The sequence below is a fragment of the Oncorhynchus masou genome, chromosome 18 (assembly GCF_036934945.1).
Source record: "Oncorhynchus masou masou isolate Uvic2021 chromosome 18, UVic_Omas_1.1, whole genome shotgun sequence".
NCBI classification, from domain to species: Eukaryota; Metazoa; Chordata; class Actinopteri; order Salmoniformes; family Salmonidae; genus Oncorhynchus; species Oncorhynchus masou.
The window spans coordinates 21745168-21764854 of NC_088229.1; the positions used below are offsets into that span (position 1 = coordinate 21745168).

Here is a 19687-nt window from a genome sequence, read left to right on the forward strand (position 1 = left end):
AAGGATAGCATATATCATTACGCTGATGTCCGGGAGGGTACTCGCATGGGCCATGGCATTGTGGGAGCAACAACCAGTCTGGAGATATTTATGGCAGAGGTGAGAAGTTTTCGTGGCTGAGATGTCTGGGAGAGAGGCTGCCACGAAGGTTACTCCAGCTTCGGCAGGACTCCCTCGGTGTGTCAGACTATGCGGTGGAATTCCGCATGCTTGCAGCGGTGCCTGAAACCCGGAAGAGCTGTTCGACACGTTCCTGCACAGAGCTTCGGAGGAAGTAAAGGACGAGCTTGCAGCCCTGGAACAACCAACGGATCTCGATTCACTCATCGTTTTGACCATCCAGATCGATGGGTGGCTACGGGATCGTAGGAAGGAGAAGAGGTCTGATTGCGGTCCCAATTGCTTACTCAAGGATCCCACCTTGCATCTGATGGACTCTGGAAGTCCCCAGTGTATATGTTCCCGAGAGGATCCGAGCTTACCCGAGTTTCTCCAAAATCCTCTGAAGACTGACGATTTACCTCTTCCCGAGCCGATGCAGCTCAGCAGGGCTAGGCTATCTCAAGCTGAACATGTACGCAGACATAACACCCAGATTTGTCTGTATTGCAGTAGTTCCAGTCATTATGTGTCTACCTGTCCCCTAAAGAGAGACATAACTCATTGGTAGGAATGAGTACACTGGTGGGTCCTAAGGACAATTTAGCTTCTCCCCCTACTCGCCCCCCTCTCAATGCCACCCTGCTGTGGGGTGACCAGTCCAAGTCCCTCAAGATACTCATCGACTCGGGGGCCGATATGAGTCTTATGGATGTTACCCTGGCATTCGAGGTGCGCATCCCCACTCAACCCCTCTCCTTTCCCATGAATGTTAGAGCGCTGGACGGATGTTCTATAGGCCGGGTCACCCACCATACCACCCCCATCAACCTATGAGTGTCGGGGAACTACAGTGAGACGATCCAATTCCTCCTATTTGAGTCTCCGCAGGTTCCTGTGGCATTGGGATTCTCTTGGCTCCAGCGACACAATCCCTCGATTGACTGGTCTACTGGTGCCATTGTGGGCTGGAGCCCGTTCTGCCACACTCATTGCCTGAAATCAGCTCTGCTTGCCCCGGAACGTCTTCCTGGGGACTTGGAAATTGCCCCGGATCTCTCCTCCATTCCCGAGGAACACCAGGACATTCGGGAGGGGTTCAGTAAGGCCCGGGCCATTTCGTTTCCACAACACCGACCGGTACCCAAGGATGTTAAGCCAGATGCGCTGGCACGCTGCTTTAGCCCCGCGGCTACACCCCCGGAATCTGAGCCCTTTCCCCCCTGCTCCAAGATCATTAGTGTCTCGGTGTAAACCCATGTCTCACATTCCAAAATGATTTAGCAGTGCATGGTGATTGAACAGGTGTAGGGAGGGTGAAGTCTATGAATATAACAAATATAGAAATATACATATAATTAACAAAACGTGCACATAACAGTATTCATATCTTATTTTTTGTGGTAAAAATTATGTGAATGAAAACACTGTTCACTTGACAGCGGTTTTCATATACATAGCTTGTCCATAATGTAGAGGCCATCTGGGATCTTCATTGAACAGGTAAGGGAGGAGGAAGATGGCTACTGTGACTGAGTCAAAAGTTTTTAAAGACACCATTCATTCAAATTAATTGTAGGTGATACATGTTATCTGCATAATATTATGAGACAAACCAATACAAATTGCACATACTTTTGTGGGCCTCCTCATCAGTATACCTGCATACAGACACAAAAAAAGAAGTGAGCAGTTCAGTCATCTGCGCCCAATACGACTATAGCCTTTAACATCTTACATATTCTTACCTCGTTGTTGATTCATATCCATTGAATTGTGTACATTTTTTGTTTAAACATTATTACTTTTTAAAAGGGAGTGTCAAAACACAGCCATTTGGACAAATATGAAAAGATAGATGGTAGGCCTATCATCATAAAACAATATCAATTTTGATCATAAAGGGAGAAACCTTGCCTTAAATTGAGGACATCTTTACATTTTTCAGTAAGGTGTCTGCACCTGCTGTCCTCTCAAATTCAAATAAAAATATTTCAGTTGGGCAGTTAGGTTCCTGCAAGAACCCCAAAGAACTAAAGAGGTTCCTCAATGAATCCCATCTCGTATGGGGTTCTTGGAAGAATGTTTTGGGGGCATTTTTCAGTGCCAAAAACCCTAAGGTTCTTCAAGGAACTTTGAGGATCTTAGAACAACCCTTGTTGAAGCCCTCATTTTTTAGAGTATAGCAAGTTAGGATTATTAGGTTAAGGTTAGGAAAAGGGTTAGGGTTCGCTAAAATGCCCAAAAAACGTATGATAAAAATATCTGACAAAGCAGGGGTTCCAAATGTAGAACCCAGTTCCTACATTTGAATATAAAAATGGATTTTATCAAACAAAACTATGCTACATATTATCTCTAGGACCCTCAGGATGACAAATCAGAGCAATGAATGTAAGTACATTATTAACCTTCAGAGGTGAATCTATCAAACAAGTGCCATGATAAGTTTTTTTGTTGTGCACTCTCCCCAAACAATAGCATGGCATTTTTGTTTACTGTAAATTGGACAGTGCAGTTAGATTAAATTATTGTTCATCTTTATGCCCATATAAGACATGTCTATGTCCTGGGAAATGTTCGTCATGCAAATCACATTAGCGCACGTTAGCTCAACTGTCCCCTTGGAGGTTAATTTGACAAAAGATGTATGCTTTTTAACCATTACCAGGTTTCTCAGTCAAATATGGCCAGTCATATACATCTTTATTTATCTTCTTTGCTGAAAACAAAAACACCTGAAAATCAGTCACTAGGCCAAGTGTTGTCATGGTAATTAAAGAGGAGTTTCTAAATGTGGAACTGAGTGGGCCAAGGAAACACAGATGTTCTCCATCTGTTAAGGCACTAATGAGTCATTATGCAATTCATGTGTTTATTTTATGATGTTCCTTAAAATCATGAAATGTTACACCCTCTATAATCATGTAGAGTTATGCCAGTTCTTTATGAAAAGCCCATGTCTCCAGTATTTGCATTATTAAATCCGGCCTTATTGTTACTGCTACTAAATGAACTAGCTACATGACAACTTTGAGAAAAAGTACATTACACTTTATTACTGTACACACATACCTGACAGTTCAAAGTGTTAGCAGTCACAATAAAAATAAATCTAACAATTGTTATTATTACATTTACAAGTTGCATTCCTGTTAACCATATACGTACATAAATACTATTTCAAAGTTTCTCACTGAGGGAGATAAATCAATCAATCAAATGTATTTTATAAAGCCCCTTTAACATCAGCAGTTGTCACCAAGTGCTATACAGAAACCCAGCCTAAAACCCCAAACAGCAAGCAATGCAGATGTAGAAGCACAGTGGTTAGGAAAAACTCCCTAGAAAGGCAGGAACCTAGGAAGACACCTAGAGAGAAACCATTAACATGACTGTCATGAGAATCTTCTTTGGGGTTTCTGTTAATTTAAACTTTTTTGGGATAGGGGGCAGCATTTTCACTTTTGGATGAATAGCGTGCCCAGAGTGAACTTCCTCCTACTCTGTCCCAGATGCTAATATATGCATATTATTATTAGTATTGGATAGAAAACTCTGACGTTTCTAAAACTGTTTGAATGATGTCTGTGAGTATAACAGAACTCATATGGCAGGCAAAAATATGAGAAAAATCCAACCAGGAAGTGGGACATCTGAGGTTTGTAGTTTTTCAAAGCTTGGCCTTCCGAGTACACATTGAGATATGGATGAGGTTGCACTTCCTAGGGCTTCCACTAGATGTCAACCGTCTTTAGAAACTGGTTTGAGGATTCTACTATAAAGGAGGGGCTCATAAGACCTCTGAGTCAGTGGTCTGGCAGAGAGCCTTGGTCTCATGACGTGTGCTCCCGACAGAGTTACTTCTCGTTCCAGTGCTTTTCTGAAGACAAAGGAATTCTCCGGTTGGAACATTATTGATGTTTTATGTTTAAAACATCCTAATGATTGATTCCATACATCGTTTGACATGTTTCTAAAGGATTGTAACTGAACTTTTGAGTTTGGATGAAGTGCCTGCGCCTCATGAAGATGGTTTACTGGGCGGAACACGCTTACAACAAGTGGCTATTTGGACATAAATGATGGAACTTTATGGAACAAATCAGTCATTTACTGGGATTCCTGTGAGTGCCTTCTGATGAAAATCATCAAAGGTAAGTGAATATTTATGGTGTTGTTTTTAACTTTGTTGATTCCAAAATGGCGGATATTCCTCTGGCTGTTTTGGGTTCTGAGCGCCGTTCTCAGATTATGCTTTTTCCATAAAGTTTTTTTGAAATCTGACACAGCGGTTGCATTAAGAAGTCTATCTTTAATTCTGTGAATAACACTTGTATCTTTTATCAATGTTTATGAGTATTTCTGCAAAATCACCGGATGTTTTGGAATCAAAACATTACTGCACGTAAGGCGCCAATGTAAACTGAGATTTTTGGATATAAATATGCACATTATCGAACAAAACATACATGTATTGTGTAACATGATGTCCTATGAGTATCATCTGATTAAGATCATCAAAGGTTAGTGATTAATTGTATCTATATTTTTGCTTTTTGTGACTCCTATCTTTGGCTGGAATAATGGCTGTGTTTTTTCGACTTGGCGGTGATCTAACAATCATATGTTGTGCTTTAGCTGTAAAGCATTTTTGAAATCGGACACGATGGGTAGATTAACAAGATGTTTATCTTTCATTTGCTGTATTGGACTTGTTCATGTGTGAAAGTTACATATTTCAAAAAAATATTTTTGAATTTTGTGAGCTGCCTCTTCAGTGGAATGTTGTCGAGGTGTTCCGCCCTGCACTAGAAAGGTTCATTTGACATGACATAGTTCAAAAGTCTACTGTTAATGCTATGCTAATGCTTCACTGGGCAACTGACATGACACACAAACCCATTTTCATTATCTATGGTTAAGTGGAGCTCACTTGAACTATAGACAGGTACTGTATTTCTTTTTTTGGGGGGGGGATTTATGCCAGCTTTTAATATGTTTTTATGACCCTAGCAGGGTTATTGTATGATTTGGGTGTATAAGTGACAGCAATTCTAGAACAGTACCAAAAATGGAAATACAATCCAAAAATGCCGCTTTTGAAAATAGCGATAAACTACTTCATAGTAGAATACGAATTGCAATCATGTTCGGCAGGCTATAGTACAGTACACTCTTACATTAGAATAATGTGTAGGCCAAACCTCAATAGTTGGGCTCTTTACTGTATATGCTGTCTAATTCACAATGGTTCTTTCAGACTCTTGTTCAAGACACACTGATGCTATCAACAAAGCCAAATTAACTGAGAAGATCTGGAAAAGAAAAATAGCATGATCAAAGAGATATAGACCGTTTCCTAAGATCAATAGCTTGCGACCGCATTCTTACCCCCCCCATGTTGATGGAGAGGTAAGGCTCTATCTCATTGCCCTCCAACTCTCCCTCCCTCTCTGTTTCCTCTCTCTCAGTAGGAAATCACACAGTTCATCTCATCTGCCAGCTCCTCCTCGAAGCGTCCTATTGGCTGTCCAGTAGAACGGGTCAGCAGATCTGTGGCTGCGTTTTCCATCTCATCAATGGTCATGTTACATGCGTCAGCGATCTCCCGCTTGGCGAAGTTCACAAACTTTGGGTCTCTTGCATAGAGGCCCAATCCTTCTGATATCAGGATCTGTGGGAGAGTAAGAAGAGTAGTGAAACACTGAACACATCTCTCTCTATCAGTCTCTCTCTCCATATATATTTCCATATCCCAACAACCTACAGCATACAAGTGTTTATTGAATATTCATAATCACTGACTTAGGCAAATATACTTTTTTGGAAAGCAAAGCAAATTTTCAGGTAAATTACTGACGCTTGGAGTGCACTTGACTCCTCCACTCACCATTAGGCAGATAAGGTATAGCCTACCGGCAAACAATATGTAGCCTTGGGATTTTTAGCTGACTTTTCGCTAGACGTTTTGTTTTATTCATCACTTACCGACTCCACCAGGCTGTTTGCACTGCCTTTCTCTATGAGTCTTTGGCTGATCTGGGAGGGCACTCTGCCGTTGGTGTAGCTCCTGTTCTGTGGCGTGTGCATGGGGAGTGTTGGGGCTCCAGGGTACCAGCCACTGGGCCTAGTTGCAATAGCAGGGAGGCTGGAGGTGGCCTGGGTCCTGTCTCCCCACAGCTGCTGGGTGCCCCCGGCCTCATCCACCAGCATCAGAGGGGCGTAGAGCAGACGTCCTCTCTTTGCGGCTGCTGCTGATGTTGCTGACACCCCTGCTCCTGGCATTGACCCTGCAGGTCCTCCTCCATTGTTGGCCCAGGAGGCCGAGGATATGGATGAGACACTGCTGCGGCGGGAGTCAAGGGTCTGGAGGACGACGGATGACAACGCCAAGAGGAAAATGACTAAAATCTTGATTTCTATTATTAAATTAAAATCAAAATGTTTCTTTGATTCAGTATTTGTTGACTATTATTTTGCATGTGTGTGTTTCTCACCAGTCTGGATCTGCATGGGGGTGAGTTACTCTCATATGTGCCAGGGATGGGGATGTCACCCGCGCTATGCTGTGCCCGCAGACACTGGATGTTAAAGGAGGGCGGCTTACGACCTGGAAGGGAAAATACATGGAAATGTACTAAGATGGTCACTGGGTGTTTCTAGTACTACTGATTCTACTGGTGTTGAGGAGAAAGACTGAGACCATGTGATGATTACCTGCAGGAGTGGGAGGAAGAACACGTCTCCGGACATACGGCTCCAATCCGTTGCCATTGTAGCCGTTTCCATTGTAGCCATTTCCTATGTAACCATTACCGGTGTAGCCACTCATGCTACCTCCATTCATACCATTCATAGCGCCATTATAGCCATTCCCATTCATGCCATTTCCATTTCCGTAGGGTACTCCTGCAACACTCCCATTGATGAAGTTAGGAGCATGACTCTGCATGTACTCTGGTGGGATATGGGATGCTGCAGTTTGCTCTTGATATGCATACCTGTGAAGGGAAAGGGAACACTTATGCACGCACGCACACATGCACGCTCTTCAACTAAGCTTCATTAACGTAGATCTGCCTCTCTCCCCTTCCCACTTACCTGTCGTTTGTTAGCATGCCCACTGGGTACTGTTGGTAGTACACCTGCTCTGCAGCATAAGTTTCACCTCCTCTTCCCTCCATCACTAGCTCTGGTTGAGGTGGGGCAGCGGCTGCCTCTAACACTATTTGAGCTGCCTCTGGTTCTGGTGGGGCTATCACTATTTGAGGTTGGGATTGGGCAACCATTTGTGGCGGAGAAGCAATCTGTGGTGGGGGTGGGGCTGGTGCTGGTTGGGGAGGGGATGGGGCCTGTGGTGGGGGTGGGGCTGGTGCTGGTTGGGGAGGGGATGGGGCTTGTGGTGGGGATGGGTTCGGTGCTGGTTGGGGAGGGGATGGATCTTTTGGTGGTGATGCGGCTGGGTGGGGCGGGGATGGGGCTGGTGGTGCTTCTGATGGAAGGAGGGCCTCAAATCTGGTTGGCTGTTCAACCACCACATCAAAGGATGACAGAGCTGATTCTGATCTCTCACTGGCTGTTAATGGCTGTTCTGTGACCACGTCACTGAATATAGTGGGCTCGACGAAGGGCTCCATGAAAACGATGGTGGTGGACTCCTCCATGTCACCTGGTATGGGAGTGGTGGATGAAGTATTGGTGGCAGAGGTGCCTGGATCTTCAAAAACATTTTCATTCTGAAGGAAGGGGAAAACAGAGAGATCAGCTTTAATATACAGTCAACTGCTGCTTATTGTAAATACTATAGAAACATTTGTTTACCTACTGTAAGTGATATTTGCTTATTTGATCAATGTCAAAATAGAAAAGACAGATCATTTTGGCCGCTTTTCCTTCCAGTTCTCTGCTGCCAATGACTGGAACGAATTGCAAAAATCACTGAAGTGGGAGACTTACATCTCCCTCACTAACTTTAAACATCAGCTATCTGAGCAGCTAACCGATCGCTGCAGCTGTACACAGCCCATCTGTAAATAGCCCATCCAATCTACCTACCTCATCCCCATATTGTTTTTTATTTACTTTTTGTCTCTTCTTGCACACCAGTATTTCTACTTGCACATCTATCAGTGTCCGGTGTTAATTTGCTAAATTGTAATTACTTCGCTACTATGGCCTAGTTATTGCCTTACCTCCTCATGCCATTTGCACACACTGTATATAGACTTCTTTCTATTGTGTTATTGACTAAGTTTGTTTATTCCATGTATAACTCTGTGATGTTGTTTGTGTTGCACTGCTTTGCTTTATCTTGGCCAGGTCGCAGTTGTAAATGAGAACTTGTTCTCAACTGGCCACCTGGTTAAATAAAGGTGTTCTCAACTGGCCACCTGGTTAAATAAAGGTGTTCTCAACTGGCCTACCTGGTTAAATAAAGGTGTTCTCAACTGGCCACCTGGTTAAATAAAGGTGTTCTCAACTGGCCTACCTGGTTAAATAAAGGTGTTCTCAACTGGCCACCTGGTTAAATAAAGGTGTTCTCAACTGGCCACCTGGTTAAATAAAGGTGTTCTCAACTGGCCACCTGGTTAAATAAAGGTGTTCTCAACTGGCCACCTGGTTAAATAAAGGTGAAATTAAAAAAATGTCAGTACATACTGTTTTGATACACTAATGACAGTCAATAGGAGATACTTACTTTGAAAAACTCTTCGTCCAACTCTCCCTCCATACCCTCCTCCTCCTCTCCCTCCATTGCCAAGGCCAGATGCAACTCTGGTGCAAGTGCCTGCAGTGACCGTAGCCCTGCCTGCCACACACACACACACACACACACACACACACACACACACACACACACACACACACACACACACACACACACACACACACACAAAGTGTGATACACACACACAGTCACCAAACAGCAACACGTGTAAACAGGTAACTGGTATACCTGGAGAGAGTCTTTCTTGTCCTTTCCCTTCTTCTTCCTCTCCCGCTCCTTCCTCTTGCGGAACTTCTTAAAGTAGTCCTGGATCAAGAAGCTGGCATAGAACTTCCCACAAGTGACCTCTTCCCCTAAGTCAGGAAGAATCGTCACAGAGGAGGAGAATGGGAAAAAAATCATTTTAAACAAAGGGGGGAGGGAAATGGAAAAGTGATAGAAGGACTAAGATAAAAAAAAACACAGACAAATATCCTAGTGAGATACAGAAAGAAACCTGTATTTCTGTAACTTTAAAACTACCATTAGAGTGGTCTGTGTGGTTATACGGTAGTATACAGTAATAAGTCTCTGTCTCGCTGGTTAAAATGGCACCTCCTGAGTTTTACCTCTAGGGGGTGGAATGACCTCTTCAAGGAGCTTGGGTTTAGTGCGCTTCCATATCTTCTTAATGATGGCCCTGAGCTCCTCGTTGTCCTGGTCAACAGGCCCTAGTGGAGTGACACAAGACCTTTAAAAACACAGGAGTAAAGGCTGCAAGCACCACTGCACTAAATAATGATGTGTGAATGATACACTGTGTGTGTGTGCTGACTGACCGTCAGTCTTGATCTTGAGTGAGGTTCTGACCAGCGCAAACAGGGTAGCGTTGAAGGTGACTGTCCCATCGCTGTGCAGTGGCACATTCATAGCAACCAGCCTCTGACAGGACAAGCAAGCAGATGAGAGGAAGAGTGGTAGAAAGGGAGGAGGGGAGAGGAAGTGGAGAAGGAAGGGAGAGTTTAATTGGATTGGCAGGGGGAAGAGGAGGAAAGGCAGCCAAGACTGAGGGAGTAAATTCCACTGATCCGCTAGATTAGACAGGCTTGTATGGGTACAGAGAGACTGTAGGACATGTAGCCTGTCTTGATATACTGTATTAAGTGGGAGTCTGACTTTGATATATGTCAGATAGTGTGCAGTGATAATGATATCCTTAAAATTACGTTTTATTCATCAAACATTCAATTATACAAATAATTCAAGCTAATACGTTTATTATACTTTTTCATTTATGCAACTTTTAACATTAAAATATGATCTGCCCTACCTTGCAGGCCACACGATGGGGGCACAGTTTGCCAAAACCAAGGGGTGGCTGGATCCTGCGCAGCATAGTGACCACATCGATATGTTTGATTCGACCCCTGCAACAGAGAAAGGAATCAGCACAATGTACACAGCTCCACTACGAGCCATTGGAAATGAGGACCAAATAAATGGACCAAATGGGGAAAAGGGATTGATGAGAAGAGAAATGTAAGAAATTATTAATGGGTTTCATTTCCTTTCAATTTTAAGAGAATGTGTATCTTTTTTCTTTTAATTGGGTTGTTAAGACCATTGACATTAAAATACATTATTTGAAATAAATAAGAGATACAGAGAGTCGTCTCTTACGTGGCCTCTGGGTCATAATCCGACCAGACTCGTTTGAACTCGTCCAGGTGATGAGTACCCAGTACGGTCCAATCCCTGGTCAGGTACTCAAAGTTGTCCATGATGACAGCAATGAACAAGTTAATGATCTGAGAAGAGGAACACAGAGTGTATTGATCACAGCTGGTCTGCTTCAACATTTCTTTATTTTTCCCTGATTTATACAGGTTGGTCTCATTGAGATAAACTTCTCTTTCGCAACAGAGACCTCTCACATACAGATTCCCCTCCTTCTGACACCACCTCCTCCCTCCCTTCCCCTCTCCCTCACCAGGAAAGCGCAGAGCATGAAGAAGCTGATGAAGTAGATGTAGGCCAGGTTGCTGCCGCACATGCTCTCCTCCCCGGGCTCAAAGTCTGACTCGGGGTCACAGCGTCTCCCTGGCAATGCTGCCAACATGATCTCCTGCCACTGCTCTCCGGTTGCACACCTGCAGGAACAGCACACACATTAGGACTGAGGAACGTAAAGAAGACACAGGAGGGAGAGGAGAGAATGGGAAGAGGAGAGGCTGCAGAGAAGAGAAAAGAGAACAGAGGGGAAACGAAGAGTGGATAGCTACGGGAGAAAAGGAGAAGGTGATTGAGTTTCTACCTATTTACTATTTCTCTCTCTCTCCTGCAGAGCTCACCTGAAGAGCAGTAGGACAGACATGAAGAAGGTCTGAAAGTTGTTGTTCCTGTTGATATGTGAGTTGTCATCTATAGCAATCTTTCCAAATGTCTGCAAAAGGTGTGAGCATAGGCCATATTGTCACCAGCTGCATTTTAAATACCTTTGAAGGGGATACAATACATGGGAGGAGACCCACCTGCATGCCGATAACAGCGTAGATGAAGAAGATCATAGCAATAAGGAGACCGACATATGGCAAGGCCTGTGAGAGGTAGAAACATACATTTTATTTACAAAATATAAATCAACACTGTGCATGTCTGTCTGTCTCGTCTTGACATCTGCCTGAGCATAGCACTGACCTGGAGGGACTTGACAAAAGTCCAGAGGAGGGTTCGAATGCCCTCCCCTTTGCTGAGCAGCTTGACCAATCGCAAGACTCTGAACAAACGGAAGAATGTGATGGATACTTTTCCGCTTTCCTTCTTGGCCCCGGGTGGTGCTCCAGGTACAGCTACAGCTGCGGCTTTGGCTGCGGCCTCAATGGCCTGGACAGAAACACAGAGGTTTAGGGAACAGAAGCTTGTTTTCACACAATTTATTAAGAGAGATTAAAGGAAATATTTTTTTTGAAAGAGAGAGTGACAGAGAGAAAAAGAGAGGCAGAAAGAAAGAGAAGAAGGTGAGAGAGACAGACAGAGAGGAGAGAGTTGTGTCCCTGTCATGGTCTTACTTCTCCATCCTCATCTCCACCCTTGGAAATAGAAAAAAAAAGAAAAATACACATTAGATATCATATATCAGAGCTCTCCAACCCTGTTCCTGCAGATCTCCCATTCTGTAGGTTTACATTACAACTCTAATCTGGCGCAGCTGATTCTAATAATTAGCTGATTGATGATGGTTAGTTATAACGAAGGTTGGAGCGAAAACCTACAGCAGGGTGGCTTTCCAGGAACAGGGCGGGAGAACCCTGACATATATGAACATCAACAGTTATTCTGACTGTAGCAAACTCTACACGAGTATTATAAAGCAATGTGTTTGTTAAACTGACCTTGAGAAGTTACAATGAATAACTGTATACAAAGTGTTGCAGGTCTATCTTCCAAGCGTTTTCTAAGCATCACATGTTTCCCTAACGTAAAGAAATGGCTGAAGATGCAAGAGATGATGTAACATGAAGTAGCTAAAGGAGATACAGAGATAGTACTCACACTAAGCTCTGAGACCATGATGTCTAGCACACTGCCCACAACTATCAGAGCATCAAAGGTGTTCCAAGCATCAATGAAATATTGCTGGATATACAGACACACACAAACACAGTCAACAGCATGGAACATTAGAACATGGTATCGGAACATTAGAACACTGTATTGATATCAACATGTGTCCAGTGAAAGCCTGTTGAACTCACATGTGTTCTGAGAGCCAGTAGCTTGATGACCATCTCTATGGTAAATAGGGCTGTGAAGATCAAGTTGAGGATGTCCATCACAGAGTTGAATGTTTTAGACTGCTCATAATGCTGCAGGGCAATACATGTAAACAGTTAACAATCGTATTCCTGTTGTAATATATACTGAACAAAAATGTAAACGCAACATGCAACAATTTCAAAGATTTTACTGAGTTACGGTTCATATAAGGAAATCAGTCAATTGAAATAAATTCATTAGGCCCTAATCTATGGATTTCACATGACTGGGAATACAGATATGCATCTGTTGGTCACAGATACCTTAAAAAAAAGGTAGAGGCGTGTTGTGGAAATAATCAGAATTTGTTGGTAACATAGGTAAGATGTTTTATTTTCATCATATATTTGTAAGTTACTTCTCATCAGAATGGTATTTTTGTATAATACTGTGGCGAGGTTGCAGTTATCTGTTCTATGTCAAGACTAAGTTGCATGGGCCGCAGAGAGGGGAGAGGTCAAAGTGTCATCATGTGTAAACATATCTTTTGCTCCACTGTGTGTGTGCCAGTCACTCCCTACTTTTCCCATCGGGGAAAAGGAGGATGGCAGTGTCTGGAATCATTCTCCTGCTCCCTTTCATCTTAACCTATAGCCTCACTCTCCTCTCTGTGAGTTTGTCCAGGATTGGTTGTATTTAGAATTGGTTGTATTTAGAATTGGTTGTATCTAAATGACAATTTGATATATGCCTGTTGATATGGAGGGTTGGTTTATGGTTCTGAGTTTGAGAAAGGAGACAAAGCTGAACAATTAATTATGTCGATGCTGTCTTATCCTGTGTATCTTTGCTATAAAGGATCCCATTTGCCATTATGTTGGGACTCTCAACTTTTCATTAGAGATACTGAACTGTTGAAAGTCAAAATGCTATTGCAAGGTGGAAGGGACTCTGAGAATTCATTGATAGACACTGAATTGATCTGAGAGTCACAGGATTGTGATAGAGCTCATATAATTAAAGATGGACTTTGATAACTAACTCTGACTTGTGTGTGTGTGGTTTGCTCCCATGATTTGGTAAATAGAGAATTTCCACGACAGGCGTTGATCAGAAAACCAGTCAGTATCTGGTGTGACCACCATTTCCCTCATGCAGTGCGACACATCTCCTTCACATAGAATTGGACAGGCTGTTGATTGTGCCCTCTGGAATGTTGTCCCACTACTCTTCAATGGCTGTGCGAAGTTGCTGGATATTGGCGGGAACTGCAGCATGCTTTCTTACAAGTCAATCCAGAGCATCCCAAACATGCTCAATGGGTGACATGTCTGGTGTTTATGCAGGCCATGGAAGAACTGGGACATTTTCAGCTTCCAGGAATTGTGTACAGATCCTTGCAGCATGGGGCCATGCATTGTCATGCTGAAACATGAGGGGATGGCGGCAGATGAATGGCACGTCAATGGGCCTCAGGATCTCGTCACATTATCTCTGTGCATTCATATTGTCATTGATAAAATGCAATTGTGTTAGTTGTCCGTAGTTTGTGCTTGCCCATATCGTAACCCCACCGCCACCATGGGCCACTTTGTTCACGACGTTGACATCAGCAGAGCGCTTGCCCACACAACGCGATACACGAGGTCAGTTGGACCTACTGCCAAATTCTCTAAAACGATGTTGGAGGCGGCTTATGGTAGAAAAATTAACATTCAATTCTCTGGTAACAGCTCTGGTGGACGTTCCTGCAGTCAGCATACAAATTGCATGCTCCCTCAAAACTGTGGCATTGTGTTGTGTGACAAAACTGCACATTTTAGAGTGGCCTTTTATTGTCCCCGGGACAATGTGCACCTGTTTAATGATGTTTAATCAGCTTTGTGATATGCCAGACCTATCAGGCAGATGGTTTATCTTGGCAAAGGAGAAATGCTTACTAACAGGGATGTAAATACATTTGTGCACTAAATTTGAGAGAAATAAGCTTTTTGTGCACATGGAAAATGCCTGGAATATTTTATCTCAGCTCATGAAACATGGGACCAACACTTTACATGTTGCGTTTATATTTTGGTTCAATGTACATTAGGCATACATTATGACTAGGTGTAGTTGAAACTGCAGTATTGTACCTGCACAGCCAAGGTGAGGGTGTTGAGAAGAATTAAGACAAACATGATGTACTCAAACTGGCTGGAGGCGATGATTTTCCAGAACTTTAGCTGGGATGGGTTTCTGGGAATGTAGATCTTGATGGGCTTGGCTTTCAGAGCGTACTGTACACATTGTCTCTGTGGAGGGCAGGACAGGAGACACAGGGAAGGTGGGAGGTGAAGTGATCACTCGCATTCTCAGTAGACTGAATGCCTTTGACATGATAAGGTACAGTAGCTTTGTGATTGTGATGAACGTCAAAATAAGTTCATCAAGGAAAAGGACTAACTTGATTTTTGTTCAGTTCACAGTTTTTGAACTCAGATTCTCCCTGTTCACGGAACGTGATGATGACGAAGCCCACGAAGATGTTCATCATGAAGAAGGCGATGATGATGATGTAGATGATGAAGAATATGGAGATTTCCACACGGTAGTTGTAAATAGGGCCATGGTTCGCTGCATTGGCGTCGATGGCCTTGTATAGCAGCCTACGATTTTATAATGGGAGAGATGAAAACTTTAATATATAAACAGATAGTCATCATATGTACTAATGTGTGGTCTTGGTACTCACTGCGGCCAGCCTTCAAATGTAGACACAGTGAACAGGGCCAGCATGCCCTGCAGCACATTGTCAAAGTTGAATTCACTGTTTTGCCATTTCCTCTCTCTCACCATAGGGTGATTCATATCACCGTCCTTATACACCACAAACGTCCCCCTAAAACACAAAACACGAGGACACACACACACACAAAGCTATACTTATTAGTAAATCACATATACTGTAGTATGTCATGACAGGAATTTGAGTGATGCATTGGCTAAAAGACAAATAAATGACAAAATATGAAGTCTTACATGCACTCATATGGAGTGTGTTTAGCTTCATCAGTGCAACTGTAGAATCTTCCCTGTAATACACAGAGCAGAACAACACATGGCTTTATAATGAGAAGACAACATACAGAGTATGTACTGCTAAAAGCAATGACCAAGTACCTTGAAGAGCTGCACTCCAATACAGGCAAACATGAATTGGAGGAGCGTTGTGACGATCAAGATGTTTCCGATTGTTTTGATTGCCACAAACACGCACTGCACTACATTCTGCCAACAAAAGCAGAGAAAAGATCACGTTTGCAGTTACAGTTGAAGTCGGAAGTTTACATACACCTTGGCCAAATACATTTAAACTCAGCTTTTCACAATTCCTGACTTTTAATCCTAGTATGAATTCCCTGTTTTAGGTGAGTTAGGATCACCACTTTATTTTAAGAATGTGAAATGTCAGAATAATAGCAGAGAGAATGATTTCTTTCAGCTTTTATTTCTTTCATCACATTCCCAGTGGGTCAGAAGTTTATATACACTCAATTAGTATTTGGTAGCATTGTCTTTAAATTGTTTAACTTGGGTCAAACGTTTTGGGTAGCCTTCCACCTTCCACAAATACATTTTGGCCCATTCCTCCTGACAGAGATGGTGTAACTGAGTCTGGTTTGTAGGCCTCCTTGCTCGCACACGCTTTTTCAGTTCTGCACACAATTTTCTATAGGATTGAGGTCAGGGCTTTGTGATGGCCACTCCAATACCTTGACTTTGTTGTCCTTTAAGCCATTTTGCCAAAACTTTGGAAGTATGCTTGGTGTCATTGTCCATTTGGAAGACCCATTTGCGACCAAGCTTTAACTTCCTGACTGATGTCTTGAGATGTTGCTTCAATATATCCACAACATTTTCATCCTCCTGATACCATCTATTTTGTGAAGTGCCCCAGTCCCTCCTGCAGCAAAGAACCCCCACAACATGATGCTGCCACCCCCGTGCTTTGGATTGCAAGCCTCCCCCTTTTCCTCCAAACATAATGATGGTCATTATGGCCAAACAGTTCTATTTTTGTTTCATCAGACCAGAGGACATTTCTCCAAAAAGTACAATCTTTGTCCCCATGTGCAGATGCAAACTGTAGTCTGGCTTTTTTAATGGCAGATTGGAGTAGTGGCTTCTTCCTTGATAAGCGGCCTATCAAGTTATGTTGATATTGGACTTGTTTTACTGTGGATATAGATACTTTTGTACCCGTTTCCTCCAGCATCTTCACAACGTCCTTTGCTGTTGTTCTGGGATTGATTTGCACCAAAGTATGTTCATCTCTAGGAGACAGAATGCATCTCCTTCCTGAGCACTATGACGGCTGCGTGGTTCCATGGTGTTTATACTTGCGTAATATTGTTTGTACAGATAAAAGTGGTACCTTCAGGCGTTTGGAAATTACTCCCAAGAATGAACCATACTTGTGGAGGTCTACAATTTTTTTCTGAGGTTTTGGCTGATTTCTTTTGATTTTCCCATGATGTCAAGCAAAGAGGCACTGAGTTTGAAGGTAGGCCTTGTTATACATCCACAGGTACACCTCCAATTGACTCAAATTATGTAAATTAGCCTATCAGAAGCTTCTAAAGCCATGACATCATTTTCTGGAATTTTCCAAGCTGTTTAAAGGCACAGTCAACTTAATGTATGTACATTTCTGACCCACTGGAATTGTGAAACAGTGAATTATAAGTGAAATAATCTGTCTGTAACAATTGTTGGAACAATTACTTGTGTCATGCACAAAGTAGATGTCCTAACCGACTTGCCAAAACTATAGTTTGTTAACAAGAAATTTGTGGAGTGGTTGAAAAACGAGTTTTAATGACTCCAACCTAAGTGTATGTAAACTTCCGACTTCAACTGTATTTGAGAGAGCAAGAGAGAGGTGGTCAAAGTGTTCAAATTATTACCTTGAGTCCTTTGGCTCTGTTGATTGCTCGAAGAGGCCTGAGCACTTTGAGTACCCTGAAAATCTTGACCACAGAGATAGCGCTGGAACTGAGAATATAAGAGGAGGCAGATAAGAGTGTGAGAATGAATCACAAAGACTTGTTCTTGTCTGACCAGCAGAGAGTGCTGTTACAGTATTATGTCAATATAACACATCGATACACCGACAGCTGATCAAATCTTACATCCATCTGCATAGCTAGCTAACTACCTTGTGATGGCCTTTGATCCAATGGTCCATTGAAAAGCATGGTACAGCTCCAGTATTTTCGACCAACCTTTACTTGTCGATACTTTTCATAATTCCTGTTTCCGAAGGCACCAGTGTCTTCTGTTTCCAGTTGCAGGTGAAACTCCAAAAAACAGAGAATATTCAGAGAAATATTAAATCCACTTTTTGCACCTCGAGAGGAGGTTCCTCACCATCTTAGTTGCCGGACATCTGGCATTTTACAACATCTTTGTCATTTCTAAGGAATGTGTCAGTAGTCACATGTAGAAGATGATGACAGCACATCACACAGAGCGACTGAAACAACACACACAAATATTTACACACATGTGAAAGGCCATTTCTCACTCGATACCAGGGTTGAGGAGTAACTGATTACATGTACATGCAATCAGTTACATTTAATATGATTACAAAAACTGTAACCAGTTACATTACCAGAAATGATATTGTAATCAGATTACAGATACTAGAGTTTGGGTAATCCAAATGTTAATCCAAATGTTCCATTACTGATTACAATTTTAGACAGGTAACTAGTAACTGCAACAGATTACATTTAGAAAGTAACCTACCCAACCCAGATCGATAGAAAAAGTGGATTTAATATTTTTCTGAATATTCTCTGGTTTTTGGAGTTCCACCTGCAACTGGAAACAGAAGGTTTATAAGACACCAGAGCCTTTCAAATAACAAAGGCAGTATTGGCAAGTAAAGGTTGGTTGAAAGTTATTGTTCTATATTGTCAATGGACCCTCTGCTTCACCTCAGGCACAAGCTTTAAAGCTGGAGGTTCAAGCCTGCTGAGCTAACATTCTGACAGATACTCACTGGAGGAAGAAGGACGCGAGCGACACACTGACAACCAGTAGGTCCAGAAGATTAAAGGCATTCCTACAGAACGATCCAGGATGAAGGAACGCACCGAAAACTGTCACCTAGAGAGGGAGATTAAATCACAAGAGTTACAGGGGATTCTAAATGGCAATTACAATGCCATGTGTACAACTATATACGTTTACAGATAGACATAAAGCTCAGTGTAGGCTGGTGGGAGGAGCGATAGGAGGATGGGCTCATTGTAATGGCTGGAATGGAATAAATGAAATGGGGTCAACCATGTGGTTTCCATATGTTTGAAGTGTTTGATACCGTTCCATTGATTCCATTCCAGCCATTACAATGAGCCTGTTCTGCTATAGCTCCTCCCACCATCCTCCACTGATACAGCCACTGCCAGCAGGAAAGATAGCCTATGCAGAACATTGTCAAATCACAATGAAGGAACATTCCAAAAGGAAGTAAATATAACAAAACATATTTGGTCCTATTTTACCTTCAATATAATTTCCACAGTGAATATGGAGGTGAATGCATAGTCAGCATAGCCAAGCATCTGAGGATAGACAAGATATCCTATATCAGGATTATGACAGCCATATTGAAACACTATTTGCTGGTGGCCGGTGTAAGGTGAGTGAGTATGAGAACAATAGTTTTTTGAAACTGTTGATCAGTGGCGGTAGATGTGTGGCAGAGTTGAGTGAGAACAGTCGAATCAATGACAGTTATATACTGATTGGGCAGTAGTTTGTGTTTGGTTGTGAGGTCGGGACTGACTGTTGGCTGAGGAGATATCTAGAGGCTCTTTAGTTTCTTCTGCCTTACGTTGTTCCTAAAGGAGTGAGCTCTGATTGGATCCTCAGCAGCCAGAGAAATGCTACTGGCGATGATGAAGACAAGGATGAGGTTGGTGAAGTAGGAGTGGTGGATGAGGTTGTGACAGGCCACTCGGAGGCTGAGGTGAGAGGAGAGAACATGCAAATTATATGGGTGCTCTGAAATGGCACACAATTCCCTATATAGTGTACTACTTTTGACCAGGACCCATAGGGCTCTAT

The 19687-nt window shown here is 42.7% G+C and overlaps 1 protein-coding gene across 1 annotated transcript in view; it reads right to left on the reverse strand.

The window, feature by feature from the left end:
- Nucleotides 1–5487: 5487 nt before the first annotated feature.
- Nucleotides 5488–19687, reverse strand: part of LOC135504214 (voltage-dependent L-type calcium channel subunit alpha-1D-like) — a 52895-nt gene continuing 38695 nt past the window's right edge. Inside the window, exons 21-48 of the mRNA XM_064922569.1 lie at nt 19455–19584; nt 19123–19182; nt 18618–18724; nt 17515–17602; nt 15728–15835; nt 15587–15639; nt 15300–15446; nt 15012–15213; nt 14701–14859; nt 12565–12675; nt 12362–12445; nt 11878–11898; nt 11507–11692; nt 11341–11406; nt 11161–11252; nt 10800–10959; nt 10490–10617; nt 10140–10236; nt 9649–9751; nt 9439–9540; nt 9059–9183; nt 8801–8911; nt 7604–7838; nt 7204–7492; nt 6820–7103; nt 6600–6712; nt 6091–6468; nt 5488–5776 (exon numbers count right to left, since the gene is read on the reverse strand). Of these exons, the coding sequence (XP_064778641.1) occupies nt 5570–5776; nt 6091–6468; nt 6600–6712; nt 6820–7103; nt 7204–7492; nt 7604–7838; nt 8801–8911; nt 9059–9183; nt 9439–9540; nt 9649–9751; nt 10140–10236; nt 10490–10617; nt 10800–10959; nt 11161–11252; nt 11341–11406; nt 11507–11692; nt 11878–11898; nt 12362–12445; nt 12565–12675; nt 14701–14859; nt 15012–15213; nt 15300–15446; nt 15587–15639; nt 15728–15835; nt 17515–17602; nt 18618–18724; nt 19123–19182; nt 19455–19584 (3946 nt within the window). The 3' untranslated portion in view covers nt 5488–5569. The remainder of the gene's footprint in view (nt 5777–6090; nt 6469–6599; nt 6713–6819; nt 7104–7203; nt 7493–7603; nt 7839–8800; nt 8912–9058; nt 9184–9438; nt 9541–9648; nt 9752–10139; nt 10237–10489; nt 10618–10799; nt 10960–11160; nt 11253–11340; nt 11407–11506; nt 11693–11877; nt 11899–12361; nt 12446–12564; nt 12676–14700; nt 14860–15011; nt 15214–15299; nt 15447–15586; nt 15640–15727; nt 15836–17514; nt 17603–18617; nt 18725–19122; nt 19183–19454; nt 19585–19687) is intronic.